We start from the raw sequence: 20028 nt of genomic DNA, 5'->3' as shown, positions 1-20028 counted from the left end.
TGTCTTTTTTTTCCTGTCTTTAAATATTTTTGAAAAACCTTTTTTGACAGCAAAAAGAAGTTTGCAAAAAAAATTTTTTCTGGTGAACATAAAATCTCTCCTGATGTTGGGTGGAGGGGGAAGGGAGGAGAGGGACAAATTTGGCTACTTAAAAAATCTATATATATAATCGTCTTATCCCGTCTATCTGTCTGTCTGTCTGTCTGTCTGTCCAGGAAATCCCGCGTCGCTCATTGGTCCGGCAGCGGCCAATCAGCGCCGCGGGATTTCTGAAAAAAGATGGCGGCCGTTAGCGGCTCATCTGTGGGACGGAGCTCAGCGGCGATGCAGCCGGGAGATGAGCGGCGCGAGGCGCTCATCTCCCGACCGCCGGCGACGCTGACCTCCATGCGGCTAGGGTGTCAAGGGAGGACCGGGGAGCGGCGCTGCGGGACGGGACACTTCTGCTGCGAGCGCCCGCTCATGTCCCGGGTTCTCGCAGCGGAAGTAGCCGCACAGGCAGCGACGCTCCCCGGTCCTCAGCAATACGATTCGCTGATCTCTCGCCGCGACCAATCACTGATCTTGGCCCAAAAGTTAAACACCGCTGTGCTGATTGGTCGCCGACGCTGCCCGCGACCAATCACCGATTTGGGCGCCACATTTAAATAGCGGCCGCGACCAATCACCGATCTTGCAGACACATTTAAACACCGCTGTGCTGATTGGTCGCGAACGCTATTTAAATGTGGCGCCCAAATCGGTGATTGGTCGCGGGCAGCGTCGGCGGCCAATCAGCACAGCGGTGTTTAAATGTCTCTGCAAGATCGGTGATTGGTCGCGGCAGCTATTTAAATGTGGCGCACAAATCGGTGATTGGTCGCGGTCTTCGGCCGCGACCAATCACTGATCTTGCCGCAAAAGTTAAACACCGCTGTGCTGATTGGTCGCGGCCGATATTTAAATGTGGCGCCCAAATTGGTGATTGGTCGCGGGCAGCGCCCGCGACCAATCAGCGATTTTGAACACAAATGTCCGGACCTTAGTAACACCATGTGGCTACTGTCGGGAGATCAGCGGCTAGGGTGTCAAGGGAGGACCGGGGAGTGGCGCTGCGGGTCCGGATACTTCTGCTGCGAGCAGTCGCTCATGTCCCGGCTTCTCGCAGCGGAAGTAGCCGCACAGGCAACGGCGCTCCCCGGTCCTCACCAATACGATTCCGCTCCCTGGTCCTCACCAATACGATTCGCTGATTGGTCGCGGTCTCCGGACCCGACCAATCAGTGATCTTGGCGCAAAATTTAAACACTGCTGTGCTGATTGGTCGCGGACGCCGGCGACCGCTACCAATCAGCGAGATTGGCGCCAAATTTAAACACCGCTCTGCTGATTGGTTGCGGACGCCAGCCGCGACCAATCAGCGAGCTTGGCGCCAAATTTAAACAACGCTCTGCTGATTGGTCACGGCTGCCGGTGACGAATAATCAGCAGTATTGGCGCCAAATTTAAACACCGCTTCGCTGATTGGTCGTGGTGGCCGGCCGCGACCAATCAGCAATATTGCCGCCAAATTTAAACACCGCTCTGCAGATTGGTCGCGGTTACCGGTGACGAATAATCAGCATTATTGGCGCCAAATTTAAACACCGCTGTGCTGATTGCGCCCGGTCGGCTGCATACATATTCTAGAATACCCAATGCATTAGAATCGGGCCACCATCTAGTAAATAAATAAAAAGTCTGGGAGCCCTAAACTTCGCCCACAATTGCGAACAAAAAACAAAAAAATAAATAATAAAAAAAAAAAACAACAACAAATGAACAGGAAAACAAAACAAAAGGTGCAAAGTACAAAAAACTCAACCACAATTCGTAGGTGCGAGTATATTAAATCCAATGTTCCTGGCCTCCCCAATATCAGGTGGTCTTTGACGTGTGCCCAGGTTCTGAGGTCCTAACCTCACCTACAGTGGTCAGCACTCACCGGCAACGTGGATGATGCCGTGGCGGGCGATGTCATAATAAGGGTGACTTATGCTGACATCATTAGCTTCTCGGGTGGGAGAATCCATTGTGTCACCGCTGAGCTCTGCCTGCTCCTCCTCATCCCTCTGAAGCTCTGCCTGCTCCTCCTCATCCCTCTGAAGCTCTGCAATGAAGAAAAAAAAAGAACAAAATAATCCAGATATTTTTTTGCCACCACTAGGGGGAGCTAAAGACAAGGAGGAAAAAAGTTAATCTATAGTAGTGGCTAAGTCAGGGCAAGCAGCAGAAAATAGGCATGATTTCTCATACATTGATCACATCCTACGGCCCCCTTTTTTGGGGCCAGTTACGTACCAATTTCCGCTAACTGTTCAAAGTCTATAGATGGCAAATTTTCCATGTCAAAATTGTGAGGATGCCCCCCTGACGGGCGATTTGCACTTTAACCTAAAAAAAGAAAGAAAAAGTTCAGATTTTAATTTTCACCCATAAATGTAACAATAAAATAGCGCCACCTGAGGTCTATGGTCGTATCTGGTACTGCAGCTCAGACTAAGTTTCCACATTTTGAGGTTTTATCACCAACTAATTTAGGTTACTTTTTCTTAATAATAATTAATAATAATAAATAATATTTTGTTTTTATTACATCTTTAACGATTTTTTGCTGCTTTTTCTTTGTCTTTTTTTATTCCACAGCAGAAAAAAAAAATGCACCTTGGGAACTTGGGCTTAAAGAACGAAATTGAATGTGGCTGAGCTGTCATACCTGGCATCGCCTGTGGACAAGAAAGGGGCGCTGTTTAATTTAGTAAAAAGTAGAATCTTATTTTTTGGGACATTAGACATGACTTCATGATTGTTTGCTTTTTTTTATCCGGAATACCTCTTTAATTGCAGAGACATAGGATGTCACTGGAAAATTTAAAGAGCCAGTACGCCGCCCTGAAGAGTCACCTTTTTGCGCCGCTTATCACCGCTATTTACATTCACTGCAAATAATGATGGGAGAATTATGCGGAAACTCCGACCGGATAATTTATTTTCTGTTTCTCGCGCCGACTGCACGAAGCGTTAATGAGCGGTCGGATCCCGCGCTGCTAAATTAACACTCAGATAGGAAATTTCAGGCTCTGGGGATTAAACGCTTTGAACCTTCCAGCAGCCGAGAGATTTCATTAAAGGCGGTCGGAGTTTTAATTAAATTAACCTGACAAGTTCCTGGACAAAGGCCCCTTGTATCACCGCCATAGCTCCTAATTATAGTGTAATGGTCGCCAGGGATTTATCGAGGCGCAGTGCCCTCTGCTTCCAGAAGGGGCGAGGAACTGCAGAGAAACGGTGTAATCAGTCATTGTACAGGAGGGGGAGGAGGTGAGCTGTGATATCACCTATTGTGAATGGTGGATCCTGTGTTATCTACTGTATATAGAGGTGTTATCAGTCATTGTACAGGAGGAGGAGGTGAGCTGTGATATCACCTATTGTGAATGGAGGATCCTGTGCTATCTACTGTATATAGAGGTGTTATCAGTCATTATACAGGAGGAGGAGGTGAGCTGTGACATCACCTATTGTGAATGGTGGATCCTGTGGATTGGTATCTACTGTATATAGAGGTGTTATCAGTCATTGTACAGGATGGGGAGGAGGTGAGCTGTGACATCACCTATTATGAATGGTGGATCCTGTGTTATCTACTGTATATAGAGGTGTTATCAGTCATTATACAGGAGGAGGAGGTGAGCTGTGATATCACCTATTGTGAATGGTGGATCCTGTGTTATCTACTGTATATAGAGGTGTTATCAGTCATTGTACAGGAGGAGGAGGAGGTGAGCTGTGACATCACCTATTGTGAATGGTGGATCCTGTGTTATCTACTGTATATAGAGGTGTTATCAGTCATTGTACAGGAGGAGGAGGAGGAGGTGAGCTGTAACATCATCTATTGTGAATGGTGGATCCTGTGTTATCTACTGTATATAGAGGTGTTATCAGTCATTGTACAGGAGGAGGAGGAGGTGAGCTGTGACATCACCTATTGTGAATGGAGGATTCTGTGTAATCTACTGTATATAGAGGTGTTATCAGTCATTGTACAGGAGGAGGAGGAGGTGAGCTGTGACATCACCTATTGTGAATGGTGGATCCTGTGTAATGTACTGTATATAGAGGTGTTATCAGTCATTGTACAGGAGGAGGAGGAGGTGAGCTGTGACATCACCTATTGTGAATGGAGGATTCTGTGTAATCTACTGTATATAGAGGTGTTATCAGTCATTGTACAGGAGGAGGAGGAGATGAGCTGTGACATCACCTATTGTGAATGGAGGATTCTGTGTAATGTACTGTATATAGAGGTGTTATCAGTCATTGTACAGGAGGAGGAGGAGGTGAGCTGTGACATCATCTATTGTGAATGGTGGATCCTGTGTTATCTACTGTATATAGAAGTGTTATCAGTCATTGTACAGGAGGAGGAGGTGAGCTGTAACATCACCTATTGTGAATGGTGGATCCTGTGTTATCTACTGTATATAGAAGTGTTATCAGTCATTGTACAGGAGGAAGAGGAGGTGAGCTGTGACATCACCTATTGTGAATGGAGGATTCTGTGTAATGTACTGTATATAGAGGTGTTATCAGCCATTGTACATGAGGAGAAGAAAAATCCCCTTCAGATAACGGTGTATGAACGTGCCCTAAACGGATCATAGCAGGTGGGGGCTCAGATTATGGGAAAAAAAAATGTGATTTAAAGGGATCTGATGGAATAACTATTGACGCCACTCACAATTTATAGTATAAAATGCTCGATGTGTTCTGCCTAATTATAGTCATGTGAGCGGAGCCGTCCGTCAGGTGAAGTAATGGAGATTCTGACAGCGCGCCGTCAATTACGGAGTTAATGATAGTTTAATATAACGTGTTTAGTTAGTGATTATGGATGGCGTCTGAATCCTGACAATATCGCCTGAGGACGCAGCTATTTTGAAACGCGCGGGAGTTAAACAGGTTCTGACAGGACAGCGTTATTCCTGTTCTATCGGGATTCACACAATTTCACTGTTGTGGCCTTTTTAGGGTAGAGAGAGCTGTATTCATAACCCACCGGCTCAAAGCTCCAACATGGAGGCCCCGATTGCTATCGTTATGTGACCTTAAAACAGAAATGGCAGCTTCCCCTCTAAATCAGGAGTTCATGTCATACACTGCCCAGAGGTGTAACTGAGGGTTGCCCAGAGGTGTAACTGAGGGTTGCCCAGAGGGGTAACTGAGGGTTGCCCAGTTATTCCCCAAAAATCAACTTCTCTCCTAACCACAGGATAGAAACAACTTTCCAATGATCCCAAGATCAGGGCTCTGCAACCCCCTGCTGCACGACCTCCGCTCCATTCATTGTCTATAGGGCAATTTCCGGCAGTCCCATAGACAATGAATGTAGCGGAGGTAACGCATGCAGGATGGGGCTGCAAAACTCTAATCTCAGTGTTCTCCATCCCCAACCTCAGGATTATTGGAGATCCCCAACGAACAGCAAGTTATCTCCTATCCATAGGAGGCGTTGTATGGTGCATCAGGTTGCACATGCGTCCTGCAGCTCCTTTCAAAGTCTATAACACTGGAGAACAATATCATTCAAATATAATTTTAGCAGTGCCATAAAACATTAAATGGAGCGGCCAGGTGAATGCACAACTTGTTGCTCTATAAATCCTCCTGGCAGAGGACAAGTGGCCAGGGAACAACCAGAGGAAAAAAGGTGGAGACAAGCCCCCTGTATCAGTTAGAGTTCCAGCGATCTCACAAATCTCTCTCCCGTCCTGATATTTTGCTACAATGTGACAGCGTAGGTAAAATTCAGCATATTTAGCTCTCAGAGGATTGCATACACTTGGTGTAATAGTAACAAACCCTCAGCTGTGATAAGCAGAAGGACTGCATAGGTTTCTAATTTCTGGATAGGGGTATAAGGGCTCTACATTTTTCCTTGTGCAGAGTGACAAGCCAGGCCTTGCATGTCAGAGTGAGGAGACTTATAACCCATGCATGCTCCTCTGGGAAATTAAATATGCAAATTCTCTCTTCAATTTGCATATTTAGGGTCTGCTCTGGATAAAAACCATCACAGCAGCAATGCAGATCTGATTCCTGCCCTTGTATTTTGCTACAATGTGTCAGTGCAGGGTAAATGTAGCATATTGAGCTCAGAGGATTGCATAGACAGGATGTAATAGTAACAAACACTCAGCTTTGTAAAGTATTAGGTCTTATCGGATTTCAGAGCCTGGATGTACAAATATCTCTCCTGCACTGATGTTTTGCTACAATGTGTCAGTTCAGGTAAAATGTAATATATTTAGCCCACAGAGGATTATATACACCGGATGTAATTGCAACAAATCCTCAGCTGTGAGAAGTTAGGACTGTATAGGATTTAAGCTTCTGTGTATCAGCAACACAGACCTCATTCCTGTCCTGCAATTTTGCTACAATGTGTCAGTGCAGGGCAAATCTAGTATAATTAGCTCACAGAGCATTGCATAGACTGGATGTAACTGTAACACATCCTCAGCTGTGAGAAGTATTAGGTCTGATGAGTTTTCAGCTTATAAGCAACACAGATTTCTCTCCTGTCTTAATGGTTTGCTACAGTGTGTCAGTGCAGGTAAATCATAGTATGGTTAGCTCACACAGCATTGCACAGATTGAATATACAGTGATTGTAACAAACCCTCAGCTGTGAGAAGTATTCAATATTTAGAGAATTTCATCGTATCAGCTGGTGTTTTGTTACAATGTCTCGGTGCAGATAAATCATAGTATGGTTAATTCACAGAGCATTGCACAGATTGAATATACGGTAATTGTAACAAATCCTCAGCTGTGAGAAGTATTCGAACTTTAGAGAATTTCATCGTATCAGTGTAAACATCGTATCAGTTCTTTCCTGCGCTGGTGTTTTGTTACAATGTGTCGGTGCAGGTGAAAAACAAAAGAGTTCAGTGAGACGCTACCTTCCGTACACAGCACTTCCTGATCCGTTTCGTCGCAGTGTGTCCCCGGGAAGCTTCGTGTCACCGTCCCCGGTCACTGCCCGGTGTGTCCTCCTTTCCGGGGGCCCTCCCAGGTGACTCCGCTTCGGGACCAGGTCTGGGGAAGGTGCTCGGGGTTCCTTTGTTCGGGATTCATGTGAGTGCTGAAGGCGGGGCGAATACAGGAGAAAAACACTTTAAAATCCAAGGTGAAAATAAAAGCCACCCACTCGCCCGCATTCCTCCCCTCCCCGACCGGATGACTGACACAATGTAGATTCATAGGAAAAGTTCCAGAAAAAAAAAAAAAGAAAACTCTTTATTTCTGACTTTTACTGCTGCCAATTTTCTGCCTTCTACGGACGCACACGTGGCTGCCGGCCAAGGGACTTTCCAGATTTCAAGGGACTTTTCCCTTATAATAAATGACAACAGAACCTGCAGCGATCAGCTGTAATCTATGGGGAAAACCTGGTAGTAAGTGTTCAATTTCCCTGCAGCTCCCCCGCAGGAGAAAAGAAGTATTACACAGTGTCCATTCAAATCAAAGGGATGTCTAGCATGGGTCTTTGTAATCTCTTTACACTCTGACCAAGAGATGAGGGTCCTGAACAGAGGACCCCCAATATGAAATTTCTTGATTTTGGCTTTTCGAATGTTTGCGATTATGTTATTACCCGAAATAGATAAAAGTATGTGCCCCCTCCACATCCCACCTACAGGAGCTTTTCTGACCCCCCGTTTCTACATCCATAGACATTAATATGGAATAAGCCCCTCAGCAGATATAATGGCTCCCGGTCTTCCGAGAAGGATTTCTACAAGATTTTGGAGGCATCTGTGGGAATTTTTTGCTCCTTCACCCAGAGGATCATTTGTGAGGTCAGACCTTGATCTTGGAGAGGGCGGGCTCACAATCTCCGTTATAGGTGTTGGATGAAGTTGACATAATGTTATTCCATCAAACTTCCCCCCTCCATGTCTCTGTGGACTTTGTGCACTGGGCATAGTCATGGGGACCAGCAAAGAGCCTTCCCTAATCTGTTCTCACAAATCTGGCAGCTGCAATTATCCACAATGTCTTGTGCTGAAGCATTAAGATTTCCTGTTTCTGGAATTAAGGGCCCAAGGCTGACCCTTGATAACAAGTCCTCCTTGAATCACCAAACCCAGACTCGTCCATCAGTCACCAGACAGAGAAGTGTGATCCGTCACTGCACTGAATACGTTTCCTCCAGAGTCTAGTGGTGGCGGCTTTACACTACTCCATTCGACGCTCGGCATTGTGCTTGGTGATGTACGGCTGCATGCTGCTGCTCGGTCATGAAACTCCTGGCGGGGGTGCAGTGTTTGTGCTGATGTTATACCAGAGGAGGTCTGGATTTTGCAATTATGGGGTCAGCAGAGCGGTGGTGACTTTTCTGCCCTCTGCTCCTCAGCACTCAGCCCCCCACTCTGTAACGTTATGGGGTCTCCACTTCGTGGCTGAGTTGCTGCAGTTCCTTCCACTTCTCAATAATATCACTCACAGGTGATGAGGGAAGATTCAGGAGGAAGAAATGTCATGAACGGACTTGTTACCCCGGTGGCTCCTATTACAGGACCGCGCTGGTATCAGTGAGCTCTACACCACCAGCCGTTCTGTCACATGTTAGTAATGGCAGACGGCATGGCGAGGGGCCGGATGTTATATGCCAGAGGTTGATGGGACTGAATATTATATACTGTGAGGGGGGCGAGGGGACAGATGTTATACACCAGGGGACGGATGTTATACACCGGGGGTGCGAGGGGCCAGATGTTATACACCAGGGGACGGATGTTATACACCGAGGGGCCAGATGTTATACACCGGGGGTGCGAGGGGCCAGATGTTATACACCGGGGGTGCGAGGGGCCAGATGTTATACACCAGAGGGGTAGAGGGCTGGATGTTATACCCCGGGGTGAGGGCCGGATGTTATACACTGAGGGCGAAAGGTCAGATGTTATACACCAGGGGTGAGGGTGCCGGATGTTATCCCAGGGGCGGAGGGGCAGATGTTATAGACCGGAGCAATGAAACGGAGGTTATACACCGGGGCTGGATGTTATACACACAGGGCGATGAACCGGAGGTTATACACTGGGTGCGAGGACTGGATGTTATATGCTGGGGGCGAAGTGCCAGATGTTATACAACGGGGCCGATGGACCGGATGTTATACACCAGGGGCGATGCACCGGAGGATATACACTAGGAGTAAGGGGCTGGATGTTATGCAACAGGGGGTGAGGTGCCGAATGTTATACACCGGGACTGAGAGGTCGGATGTTATACATTGGGGGGTGAGGGTTCGGATGTTATACACCGGGGGTGAGGGGTCGGATGTTATTGTGGCACCCCTGCGGGTTCAGTCGCCACAGAGGTACTGCATCTCATCCAGAGGTGTGGTGCCCCACTCTCAGGTAAGTAGGGAGTACAGCCCGGGACCCACCCACCTGCATCCAACACTACACCCTTCCAGACCAGCAGGCGGGGCAAGATGCACTGGCTTATGCTGAGCCCTGTCCCTGGTTTTAAGTGGGGGGGAACCGAGTGAGGGGGAACCAAGTAGTAGGTGTGGGTGGAGGAAGTAGTTCAGGGGAGCACTTCAGTAGGAGTACATAAGGGAACCATCTTGGGAAGGAGACGGGGAGAGTCTGAGGAGAAGTAGTGGGAGCAGGAGCTCTGTAGGAGCTCTGCTCAGAGGAGAGGGCCTAGATAGAGAGGCCCAGGAGGATAGGCTGGAAGAGGACAGGAGCAGAGGGAAGGCTCCAGAAGTGATGGGATCCCAGGGGCACGGCGAGTGCGGAAGCCACCCGTGCGCCCGACTCAAATCTACCAAAGCGTGGAGGGATCAGGCCGCAAAGGGGACCGGCCCCTAACTAGTGGAGAACTATAAGGCTCAGCTAGAAACCGGAGGCTTCTGTACTTCCAGGGTGCAGTTGCTCACAACCGCAACTAAATTGCCAAAAAGGTGGCCGAATAGGATTCAGGGGACTGCACGTTGCCCGCCAAGATTCAAGGTTACCGGCTTGGGACACTGGTTGCGAGGCGCAGGGCAGGGCAGGAGGGTGAGAGCCAGCGCAGGAAGACGACCGAGGAAGGCACACAGACTGGGGTCCCATTATGTACTCTTAAAACACCTGGGAGTTTGCTGAACCCCTGCCTTGGGAGGTTACCCTGGCGCTGGGAACCTGGAGTCTGACAACTGTGAGTAAACCTTGAAGACGTCACAAACACTTATATAAAAAACTATAATCCCCTTTCAATAATTCCCCTTTTATTGACCGCCCTGGGTCACGGACCGGGTCACCGCCACTGTGACATCCCCTGCATCGACCGGCCCGGCACCGAGTACCCCACGGCCCCGGGGGCGCGTCATATTTGGCGTCACGAACAGGATATGAACTAACCCATTATAACTGGGTATTGTGCGCCTAGAGACTGTGTTGTATACTGAATGTGGCGCCCGCCCAGAAGAACGGGCACCATTATGTGCGTGGTAAAAGACAACAAGGAACCTCCCATCGTGGCGCCAAAAGCGCAGCCCGCCCCATGCGCCTGTGGACATATATCTAGACCTGTCCATCAGTCTGGGGAAGCCGCTCCCAGGTGTGGCCGACAGCAAGCAGCCATGGGACCAACCCAGAAAGGGGAGAGTAGAAGAGAAACCTTGGAGACAGTGTGGGGTCTCCATCAGAGCAGTCAGACCGCTCCCAACAGGCACGATGGAGGGTGACCAGCCTCAAACTCCGGCCCGTGGCCTGCTGCCTGGAGCAGTATCCCTCAACCTGGAGGGAGTAGTGGCTAAACTGTCCCTGGAGGATACTGGATTCCTCCGAGATGAGGTACAAGAGCTGGGCCGGCGGATGGAGGAGGCCCAGCAAGCTGCCGTCGCCATATGGAGAAGTGAGTTGCTGGAGAAGTTGGTGATCCGGCAGCAGTCAGCGCTGAGTTCCATCAGCAGCGCCCCAGCCCCAGCGGAGCCACTCCTGGAACAGGAGGCGACGGGTAGGGCCGAGCAACCGCGGAAGCAGGTAGTTGCGGCATCCCTTTCCCGGGCGCCGATGGCGCTGATCTACTCCTGGTCCCCCTACAGGAGTCTCCTTATCTGGGCGCTTCTGACATTGACCTGCTCCTGGGCCACCTGCCCCCACACCCGAATGGGTGTACGGACGTACGGACTGGGATTGGTCCGCGAAGATTGAGGACCAGATCCTCCCTTTTCTGCCCGCTCCCGCACCCCTGGTTGCCCATAGAGATGAAGGAGAGCAGTATAGATGGGATAACCCAGCAAGTGACTTGATGGGATTCCCCAGGGAGACCCAAAAGGAGGCGACGTGCAGAGAGGCACACTGCAGACGGGAACTCCTCCAGCTAGAGGCGGAGCGGCGGACCCGGCGGGTGCGCTGGGAGAGGATGGAGGCCTGCAATTTGGAGGAGAAAACCCAGGCCCGCAAAGCAAAGCCAGCCACGCCCAACCCACGAGTAGAGGGAATCGTGGTCAAGTTCGACCTGGATGGAGGATGGGGCTTTATCTGGGAGCCCCAACTTGGCACGGAGCTCTTCGTGAATCGGCGGGACGTAGAGTCCCAATTACAGCAGGGACATCCGGCGTGGGATCTATACCTTGGTGACAAGGTCACCTACACCAGGCACAGAGTAGAGCAGGGCTGGTACGCTCTCCATGTTCACAGAGTGGTGGAGGAGGAGAGTGTACCCTTGCCATCTGAAGAAGATGACCCGGCTGGGCCATCTAGTGGTGGGTCAATGTACCCCAGGAGGGGGCCCCACTACTAACTACTATCGTAAGAGGAGCAAGAAACTATAAATAGTTACCTGGAAGGGTACACCCTTGTTTGAGTGGACTGAAAAAGTTTGAGTGTTTGTCTAGTTACCCGGTAAGGGTATAAAAACTGTTAGGCTGAGGACTGTGAGCAGCCAGAACTTTTATGTGTATATAGTTCGCACTTCTTAAAGTGCTTTTTATTGGTTTTATACAGACCGCAGAACAAAAACCCGATTGGTGTGGCTGAAGACGTGGTCCAACAGCTGGATCACCTATGCCCTGCAGCCACGTCCAGGGCCTACGTTGAGGGTTTTAGGACGGGTCCCTCAAATTGCACCTTCATCAATGAGAGGGACACTCGGCTATCAATTTCACTGTAGTTTATTGAAAAATGTTTAATTGATGTGAAGAAAGTTTTATTGAAGAAAGTTTTATAATATTTTGAAAAAGAAACCTGTAACGTTAAAGAAAATGTGCCTCCCATAAAGGGAAGAAAAAGTTATGATGTTCTTCTATGTGAATGCATTCTAAAATTTTATATGTCTAAAATAGCTTGTTTTTACTCTGTTCCAGCCCGCGGACGTGCTGTGTTTTACCAGGGGAGTATGTGGCGCCCCTGCGGGTTCAGTCGGCACAGAGGTACTGCATCTCACCCAGAGGTGTGGTATCTCACTCTCAGGTAAGGAGGGAGTACTGCCCGGGACCCTAACACCTGCATCCAACACTACACTACTCCAGACCAGCAGGAGGGGCAAGATGCACTGTCCCTGGTTGGAAGTGGGGGGGTGGACTGAGTGAGGGGGAACCAAGTAGTGGGTGTGGGTGGAGGAAGAAGGACAGGGGAGTACTTCAGTAGGAGTACAAAAGGGAACCATCTTGGGAAGGAGACGGGGAGAGTCTGAGGAGAAGTAGTGGGAGCAGGAGCTCTGTATGAGCTCTGCTCAGAGGAGAGGGCCTAGATAAAGAGGCCCAGGAGGATAGGCTGGAAGAGGACGGGAGCAGAGGGAAGGCTCCAGAAGTGAGGGGATCCCAGGGGCACGGCGAGTGCGGATGCCACCCGTGCGCCCGAATGTACCAGAGTGTGGAGGGATCAGGCCGCAAAGGGGACCGGCCCCTAACTAGTGGAGAACTACAAGGCTCAGCTAGAAACCGGAGGCTTCTGTACTTTCAGGGTGCAGTTGTTCACAATCGCAACTAAATCGCCAAAAAGGTAGCCGCATAAAGTCCAGGGGACTGCACGTTGCCTGCCAAGATTCGAGGTTACTGGCTTGGGACACTGGTTGCGAGGCACAGTGCAAGAAGATGACCGAGGAAGGCACATAGAACGGGGTCCCGTTATGTATTCCTGAAACACCTGGGAGTTTGCTGAACCCCTGCCTTGGTAAACACAGGACGGCGTGGGAGGCTACCCTGGCACTGGTAACATGGAGTCTGACAACTGTGAGTAAACCTGAAGACTAATCCCCACTGTGTCCTAGAATTATTATCTGTGCCATCATCCCCTGCACCACACAGCACAGCAACATCTACCTCATCTATAACATCACTGCACCGCCCTGGAGCTTAGCTCTACCTGTGGAGAGCTGAACCAACTCTGCTGCATCACCATCAGCTCCAGAGAATCTGCACCGCAGCAGCTGCTCCATATAGCCACATATCATAGGTGGCGTCACGAACACTTATATAAAAAACTATAATCCCCTTTCAATAATTCCCCTTTTATTGACCGCCCTGGGTTATGGACCGGGTCACCGCCACTGTGACATCCCCTGCACCGTCGGCCCGGGACTCAGTACCCCACGGCCCAGGGGGCGCGTCATTATACAACGGGGGTGCGTCATTATACTCTGGGGGTGAGGGGTCTGATATTATACACCAGGGGTGAGGGGCTGGATGTTATATACTGGGGCCGAGGGGCCGGATGTTATATACCGGGGGAGCGAGGGGCCAGATGTTATACACCGGGGGGGAAGGGGCTGGATGTTACACACCGGGAGCGAGGCGTCGGATATTATACACCAGGGGGTGAGGGGCTGGATGTTGTACATCGGGTGGGGAGGGGACAGATTTTATACGCTAGTGAGGAGGGGCTGGATGTTATACACCTGGGTGAGGGGCTGGATGTTATACACCGGGGAAGCGAGGGGTCAGATGTTATAAAGCGGGGGCGATGGAGAGGATGTTATACACCGGGGGGTGAGGGGCTGAATGTTATACACCGGAGGTGAGGGGCTGGATGTTATACACTGGGAGTGAGGGGCTGGATTTTATACACTGGGGGTGAGGGGCCAGATGTTATACACCGGGGAGTGAGGGGCCGGATGTTATACACCTGGGAATGAGGGGCTGGATGTTATACACCGGGGTCGAGGGGCCAGATGTTATACACTGGGGGTTGAGGGGCTGGATGTTATACACTGGGGGCGAGGGGCTGGATGTTATACACTGGGGACGAGGGGCTGGATGTTATACACTGGGGTCGAGGGGCCGGATGTTATACACTGGGGGTGAGGGGCTGGATGTTATACACCAGGGGTTGAGGGGCTGGATGTTATACTCCGGGGGTGATGAACCGGATGTTATACACTGGGGGCGAGGGGCTGGATGTTATACACCGGGGTCGAGGGGCCAGATCTTATACACTGGGGGTTGAGGGGCTGGATATTATACACTGGGGGCGAGGGGCTGGATGTTATACACTGGGGGCGAGGGGCTGGATGTTATACACTGGGAGTGAGGGGCTGGATTTTATACACCGGGGGCAATGGACCGGATGTTATACACTGGGGGTGAGGGGCCGGATGTTATACACTGGGGGGTGAGGGACTGGATGTTATACACCGGGGTCAAGGGGCCAGATGTTATACACTGGGGTCGAGGGGCCGGATGTTATACACTGGGGGTGAGGGGTTGGATGTTATACACCGGGGTCGATGGGCCGGATGTTATACACTGGGGGTGAGGGACTGGATGTTATACACCGGGGTCAAGGGGCCAGATGTTATACACTGGGGGTTGAGGGACCGGATGTTATACACTGGGGGGCAAGGTGCTGGATGTTATACACTGGGGGTGAGGGGCTGGATGTTATACACTGGGGGTGAGGGGCTGGATGTTATACACCGGGGTCGAGGGGCCAGATGTTATACACTGGGGGTTGAGGGGCCAGATGTTATACACTGGGGGTTGAGGGGCTGGATGTTATACACTGGGAGTGAGGGGCTGGATGTTATACACTGGGGGTGAGGGGCCAGATGTTATACACCGGGGGCAGGCGACTGGATGCTATACACCGGGGGTGAGGGGCTGGATGTTATACACCGGGGGCGATGGACCGGATGTTATACACTGGGGGTGAGGGGCCGGATGTTATAGACCGGGGGTGATGTACCGGATGTTATACACTGGGGGCTAGGGGCTGGATGTTATACACCGGGAGTGAGGGGCCGGATGTTATACACTGGGGGGTGAGGGGTCGGATGTTATACACTGGGGGGCGAGGGGCTGAATGTTATACACTGGGGGCGAGGGGCTGGATGTTATACACTGGGGGTGAAGGGTTGGATGTTATACACCGGGGTCGATGGGCTGGATGTTATACACCGGGTGCAGGCGGCTGGATGTTATACACTGGGGGCGAGGGGCTGGATGTTATACACCGGGGGCAGGCGGCTGGATGTTATACACTGGTGGTGAGGAGCTGGATGTTATACACCGGGGGCAGGCGGCTGGATGTTATACACTGGGGGCGATGGACCGGATGTTATACACTGGGGGCGAGGGGCTGGATGTTATACACTGGGGGCGAGGGGCTGGATGTTATACACTGGGGACGAGGGGCTGGATGTTATACACTGGGGGTGAGGGGCTGGATGTTATACACTGGGGGTGAGGAGCTGGATGTTATACACTGGGGGTGAGGGGCTGGATGTTATACACTGGGGACGAGGGGCTGGATGTTATACACTGGGGGTGAGGGGCTGGATGTTATACACTGGGGGTGAGGGGCTGGATGTTATACACTGAGGGTGAGGGGCTGGATGTTATACCCTGGGGGCGAGGGGCTGGATGTTATACACTGGGGGTGAGGGGCTGGATGTTATACACTGGGGACGAGGGGCTGGATGTTATACACTGGGGGTGAGGGGCTGGATGTTATACACTGGGGGTGAGGGGCTGGATGTTATACACTGAGGGTGAGGGGCTGGATGTTATACCCTGGGGGCGAGGGGCTGGATGTTATACACTGAGGGTGAGGGGCTGGATGTTATACACTGGGGGCAGGCGGCTGGATGTTATACACTGGGGGCAGGCGGCTGGATGTTATACACTGGGGGTGAGGGGCTGGATGTTATACACTGGGGGTGAGGGGCTGGATGTTATACACTGGGGGTGAGGGGCTGGATGTTATACACTGAGGGTGAGGGGCTGGATGTTATACCCTGGGGGCGAGGGGCTGGATGTTATACACTGGGGGTGAGGGGCTGGATGTTATACACTGGGGACGAGGGGCTGGATGTTATACACTGGGGGTGAGGGGCTGGATGTTATACACTGGGGGTGAGGGGCTGGATGTTATACACTGAGGGTGAGGGGCTGGATGTTATACCCTGGGGGCGAGGGGCTGGATGTTATACACTGAGGGTGAGGGGCTGGATGTTATACACTGGGGGCAGGCGGCTGGATGTTATACACTGGGGGCAGGCGGCTGGATGTTATACACTGGGGGTGAGGGGCTGGATGTTATACACTGGGGGTGAGGGGCTGGATGTTATACACTGGGGGTGAGGGGCTGGATGTTATACACTGGGGGTGAGGGGCTGGATGTTATACACTGGGGGTGAGGGGCTGGATGTTATACACTGGGGGTGAGGGGCTGGATGTTATACACTGGGGGTGAGGGGCTGGATGTTATACACTGGGGGTGAGGGGCTGGATGTTATACACTGGGGGTGAGGGGCTGGATGTTATACACTGAGGGTGAGGGGCTGGATGTTATACACTGGGGGTGAGGGGCTGGATGTTATACACTGGGGGTGAGGGGCTGGATGTTATACACTGGGGGTGAGGGGCTGGATGTTATACACTGCGGGTGAGGGGCTGGATGTTATACACTGGAGGTGAGGGGCTGGATGTTATACACCGGGGGAAGGGGCCGGATCTTATACACTAAATCTGCTTATCGGGATGAAGACGCATCCTAGCACACCTCACAGGAAACTTTCAGGCAGCGTTGCTTTTTGGATGGAAAAGATTTTTTATTCTGGTCAATTGATGGTGACATCAGCCTGTGATGAGTGATTCTTGGTCATGATACCAGAAATAACAGCGGAGACACTGTGCGCCGTGATGTCGGCTCGGGCCGATTCCAGCTGAGCTTTGATGTCTAAATATATTAAAGTGTAAAGTGCCCTCAAACTACCTGTTCTCATCCCAATTTCAGAGATCAAAGCCTCAACACCCAACTAACAGCGACGACGTCACCAGGGAGATATGTGATCGGCTCCACCGCCCGCGGGGAATCCGAAACGGAAATAATGATCCATTTACACAAATTATAACCAAATTATCTCTGCGTGAGTAACGACGAAGCCGAAATTTCAGGAAATCCATGTATTATAGAAGTGATCATCACAAAAGTAATGGAGCAGAGTATAGGAGCGATCAGGCCCATAGAAGATTAAGTCCTCCAGTGACATTAAAATAAAAAGTAAATAAAATGTAAAAAAATGCACATAAAAATCCAAAAGAAAATAAAAATGCCTTTTCCCTTTACCCATTGCTTTATTAAATTAAAAAAAATAATTAAAATAAATATAAAAAACCCACATAATTGGAATTGCAACATCTATAATGATACAGCCTATAACAATATCTTGTAATTTTCAAAATGAGAATAAAAAAAAATGTGTACACCATAAAAAGAGTAAAAATTTTTACTTACGCATTTCAAAAAATTCTCTTTAGTCTTTCAACTTTTTTGTGCCTTTTTTTAGTGCCAAAAGTTGCAAAGTGCTGAAAAATTTGAGCAAAAATTTGTGCAAAAATTTCATTTGTGCAACCATTACTTAAAAGGTCAAAATTGATAAATTGGCCACAAGCCTCTAGAAAACAAAAAAAAATACATCCACATTGGAAAACATAAAAAAAATAAAGTGCACACATAAAAAATAGAGTTGAAAAAGGCGCAAATTAAAAGAATTTGGAGCAAATCAAAAATAGGCTAAAAACACCAAAAATTAGACAAAAAAGACACAAATACAATAATGAATTAGGTCCTTTATGTATAACCAAAACGGAACTTATTAAAAATAGACCCCTCCTCGTCAGAAAAATTAGACAGTTTTGTTTTTTTCGAATGCAATAATAAAAAATAATTAAAAAGTTGCTCGGCAATTTTGGCAAGGATGGGCGTCAATCTAATGTATATGGGGGTCGTTGGACCTGGATAGGTGATGTCATAGATAAAAATGGAAGGGGCATGTTGAATTTTAACACCTGTGCCCCGGCCGCTCCTGTGATCTGTTATACTCCTCAGTATTATTCCATGCATTCATTTTATCTCATCCGAGTCACGGATAAATCCATCCCGGTGATTTTCAGAACAGACGTCTCTAATTCAATTCCAGCTTAGCATTAACATTTACTTATGAAGCAGTACATCAAAAATGACTCATCTGTGACTGTCAGCATATGCTGGTTATTTTTTCTTTTATGTACCAAATGCTTAAAGGGGACTTGTCACCAGCTCAAAAGTGGCCAGTTTTTGTTCCTATTTAATTCCCACTGTTTCCCTGAGTATTCTGTTTTTTGTTTTCTTGAAATCCGCCATACGGTTCCAGAGATATGGGCCTTTTAGTTCAGTACAAATTTTTATGGCTTTTCAAAAGAGGTGTGGTTCACAGGGTTATTATGCAGATCAGTCTAAGTCACTCCCCTATAGAATCTGTGAGCCACGCCCCTTTAGAAAAGGGCATAAAAATGAGCACTAAATAAAAAGACCAATATCTCTAGAACCGCATAACGGATTTTAAAAAAAAAGAAAAATGGAATACTCGAGGAATAAGCAGGAATAAAATAGAAGCAAAAAGTGGCCACTTTTGACAGATACCCTTTGTGAGGAGCTGCCTATTTACTAAAGACTTTTCCAGCACGGAACACCGATTTTCGTCGATCTTATTGTTGTGTTTTATTAGTGATTTCTTTCTGTGTTTTATTATTCTACTTGCTCGTCAGCATGTGCACTAATTTCACTTGTAAAGTGTCCAGCATTCCAGTAATTCATTAGTATCTCAGGAGGAGCCTCTAACCATTGTTCAAACAGCTACTAGGCCCATTGTGTGAGTGTTGAAAGTAGATCCGGTGGAGCTGTCACCACAGGCAGACGCAGGTGATGGGTTCGACCTGAAAAAAATAACTCCATTAATGCACACTTAGCTTTGGGGGGAGGGTGAGAGCAGTTCTGCCCATTCAGGGGGCTGATCCCAGTGAAAGAGAAAAGAAGCCACATGTTTAGTGGAGGTTGGTGGAATGTAGGCAAAGGGATAGGATCTAGTCTGAGGACCTGGACCATGGATGGATCGATGGCTTATAGAGTAGAGATTGACTGCTGATTGGGCTGGATAAACGCACTACAGTTGTGGGATCTGTCATCTGGATTTGATAAACTTTCTTAAAGGACTGTTGCTACTGGATACCTTTGCTTCTATCATTTTATCTGTTATATGGAGGATCGTGGACTATGACTACAGACTATACTTGCTGGAGATACGAAATCTGTGGGCCAACCAAAAGTTGGGGGACAGTGAGTATGGCCTAGCACAAAGCAGTGGAACTACAATTGTATTTTGGACATTTACCTGGAATTTCTGTATTACCATGGATGTAAGGAATAAAATATTGTTGCATCGTTAACTTGCCTAGGTGATTATTAAAACTCACAATCTCAGATCTTCACACCCTTTAAAGAACATCTCCTTTTTGGTTAGTCCTTATTTGGTAGGAGAATCCCTTCACAATAGGTTTTTCGCAAAGTATCTCCCTTTTTGAACCCATGTGATCTGAGAGGAAACGTGGAAGTAAGTGTTCAATTTTCCTGCTGCTCCCCCGCAGGAGAAATGAGGTATTACAGCAATGTCCATTTAAATGGAATATCTGTGTATTATGGACAAGACAGGTCCTCCAGAGCAAGAGATGCTCTTTGTAACCTC

The 20028-nt window shown here is 49.0% G+C and overlaps 1 protein-coding gene across 2 annotated transcripts in view; it reads right to left on the bottom strand.

The window, feature by feature from the left end:
- Nucleotides 1–20028, bottom strand: part of ARHGAP8 (Rho GTPase activating protein 8) — a 203781-nt gene that overhangs the window by 37628 nt on the left and 146125 nt on the right. The window contains exons 1-3 of one of the 2 annotated variants that reach the window (XM_073650048.1): nucleotides 6987–7303; nucleotides 2320–2412; nucleotides 1964–2128 (exon numbers count right to left, since the gene is read on the bottom strand). In XM_073650048.1, coding sequence (XP_073506149.1) covers nucleotides 1964–2128; nucleotides 2320–2365 — 211 coding nt within the window. In that variant the 5' untranslated portion in view covers nucleotides 2366–2412; nucleotides 6987–7303. Of the gene's footprint in view, nucleotides 1–1963; nucleotides 2129–2319; nucleotides 2413–6986; nucleotides 7304–20028 lie in introns of those variants that run through there. The other variant, XM_073650054.1, reaches the window with a different exon arrangement.

The sequence above is a fragment of the Phyllobates terribilis genome, unplaced genomic scaffold, assembly GCF_046119375.1.
Source record: "Phyllobates terribilis strain yellow unplaced genomic scaffold, ASM4611937v1 Scaffold_10__3_contigs__length_209671492, whole genome shotgun sequence".
NCBI lineage: Eukaryota > Metazoa > Chordata > Amphibia > Anura > Dendrobatidae > Phyllobates > Phyllobates terribilis.
This window is presented reverse-complemented; position numbering and strand designations above follow the sequence as displayed.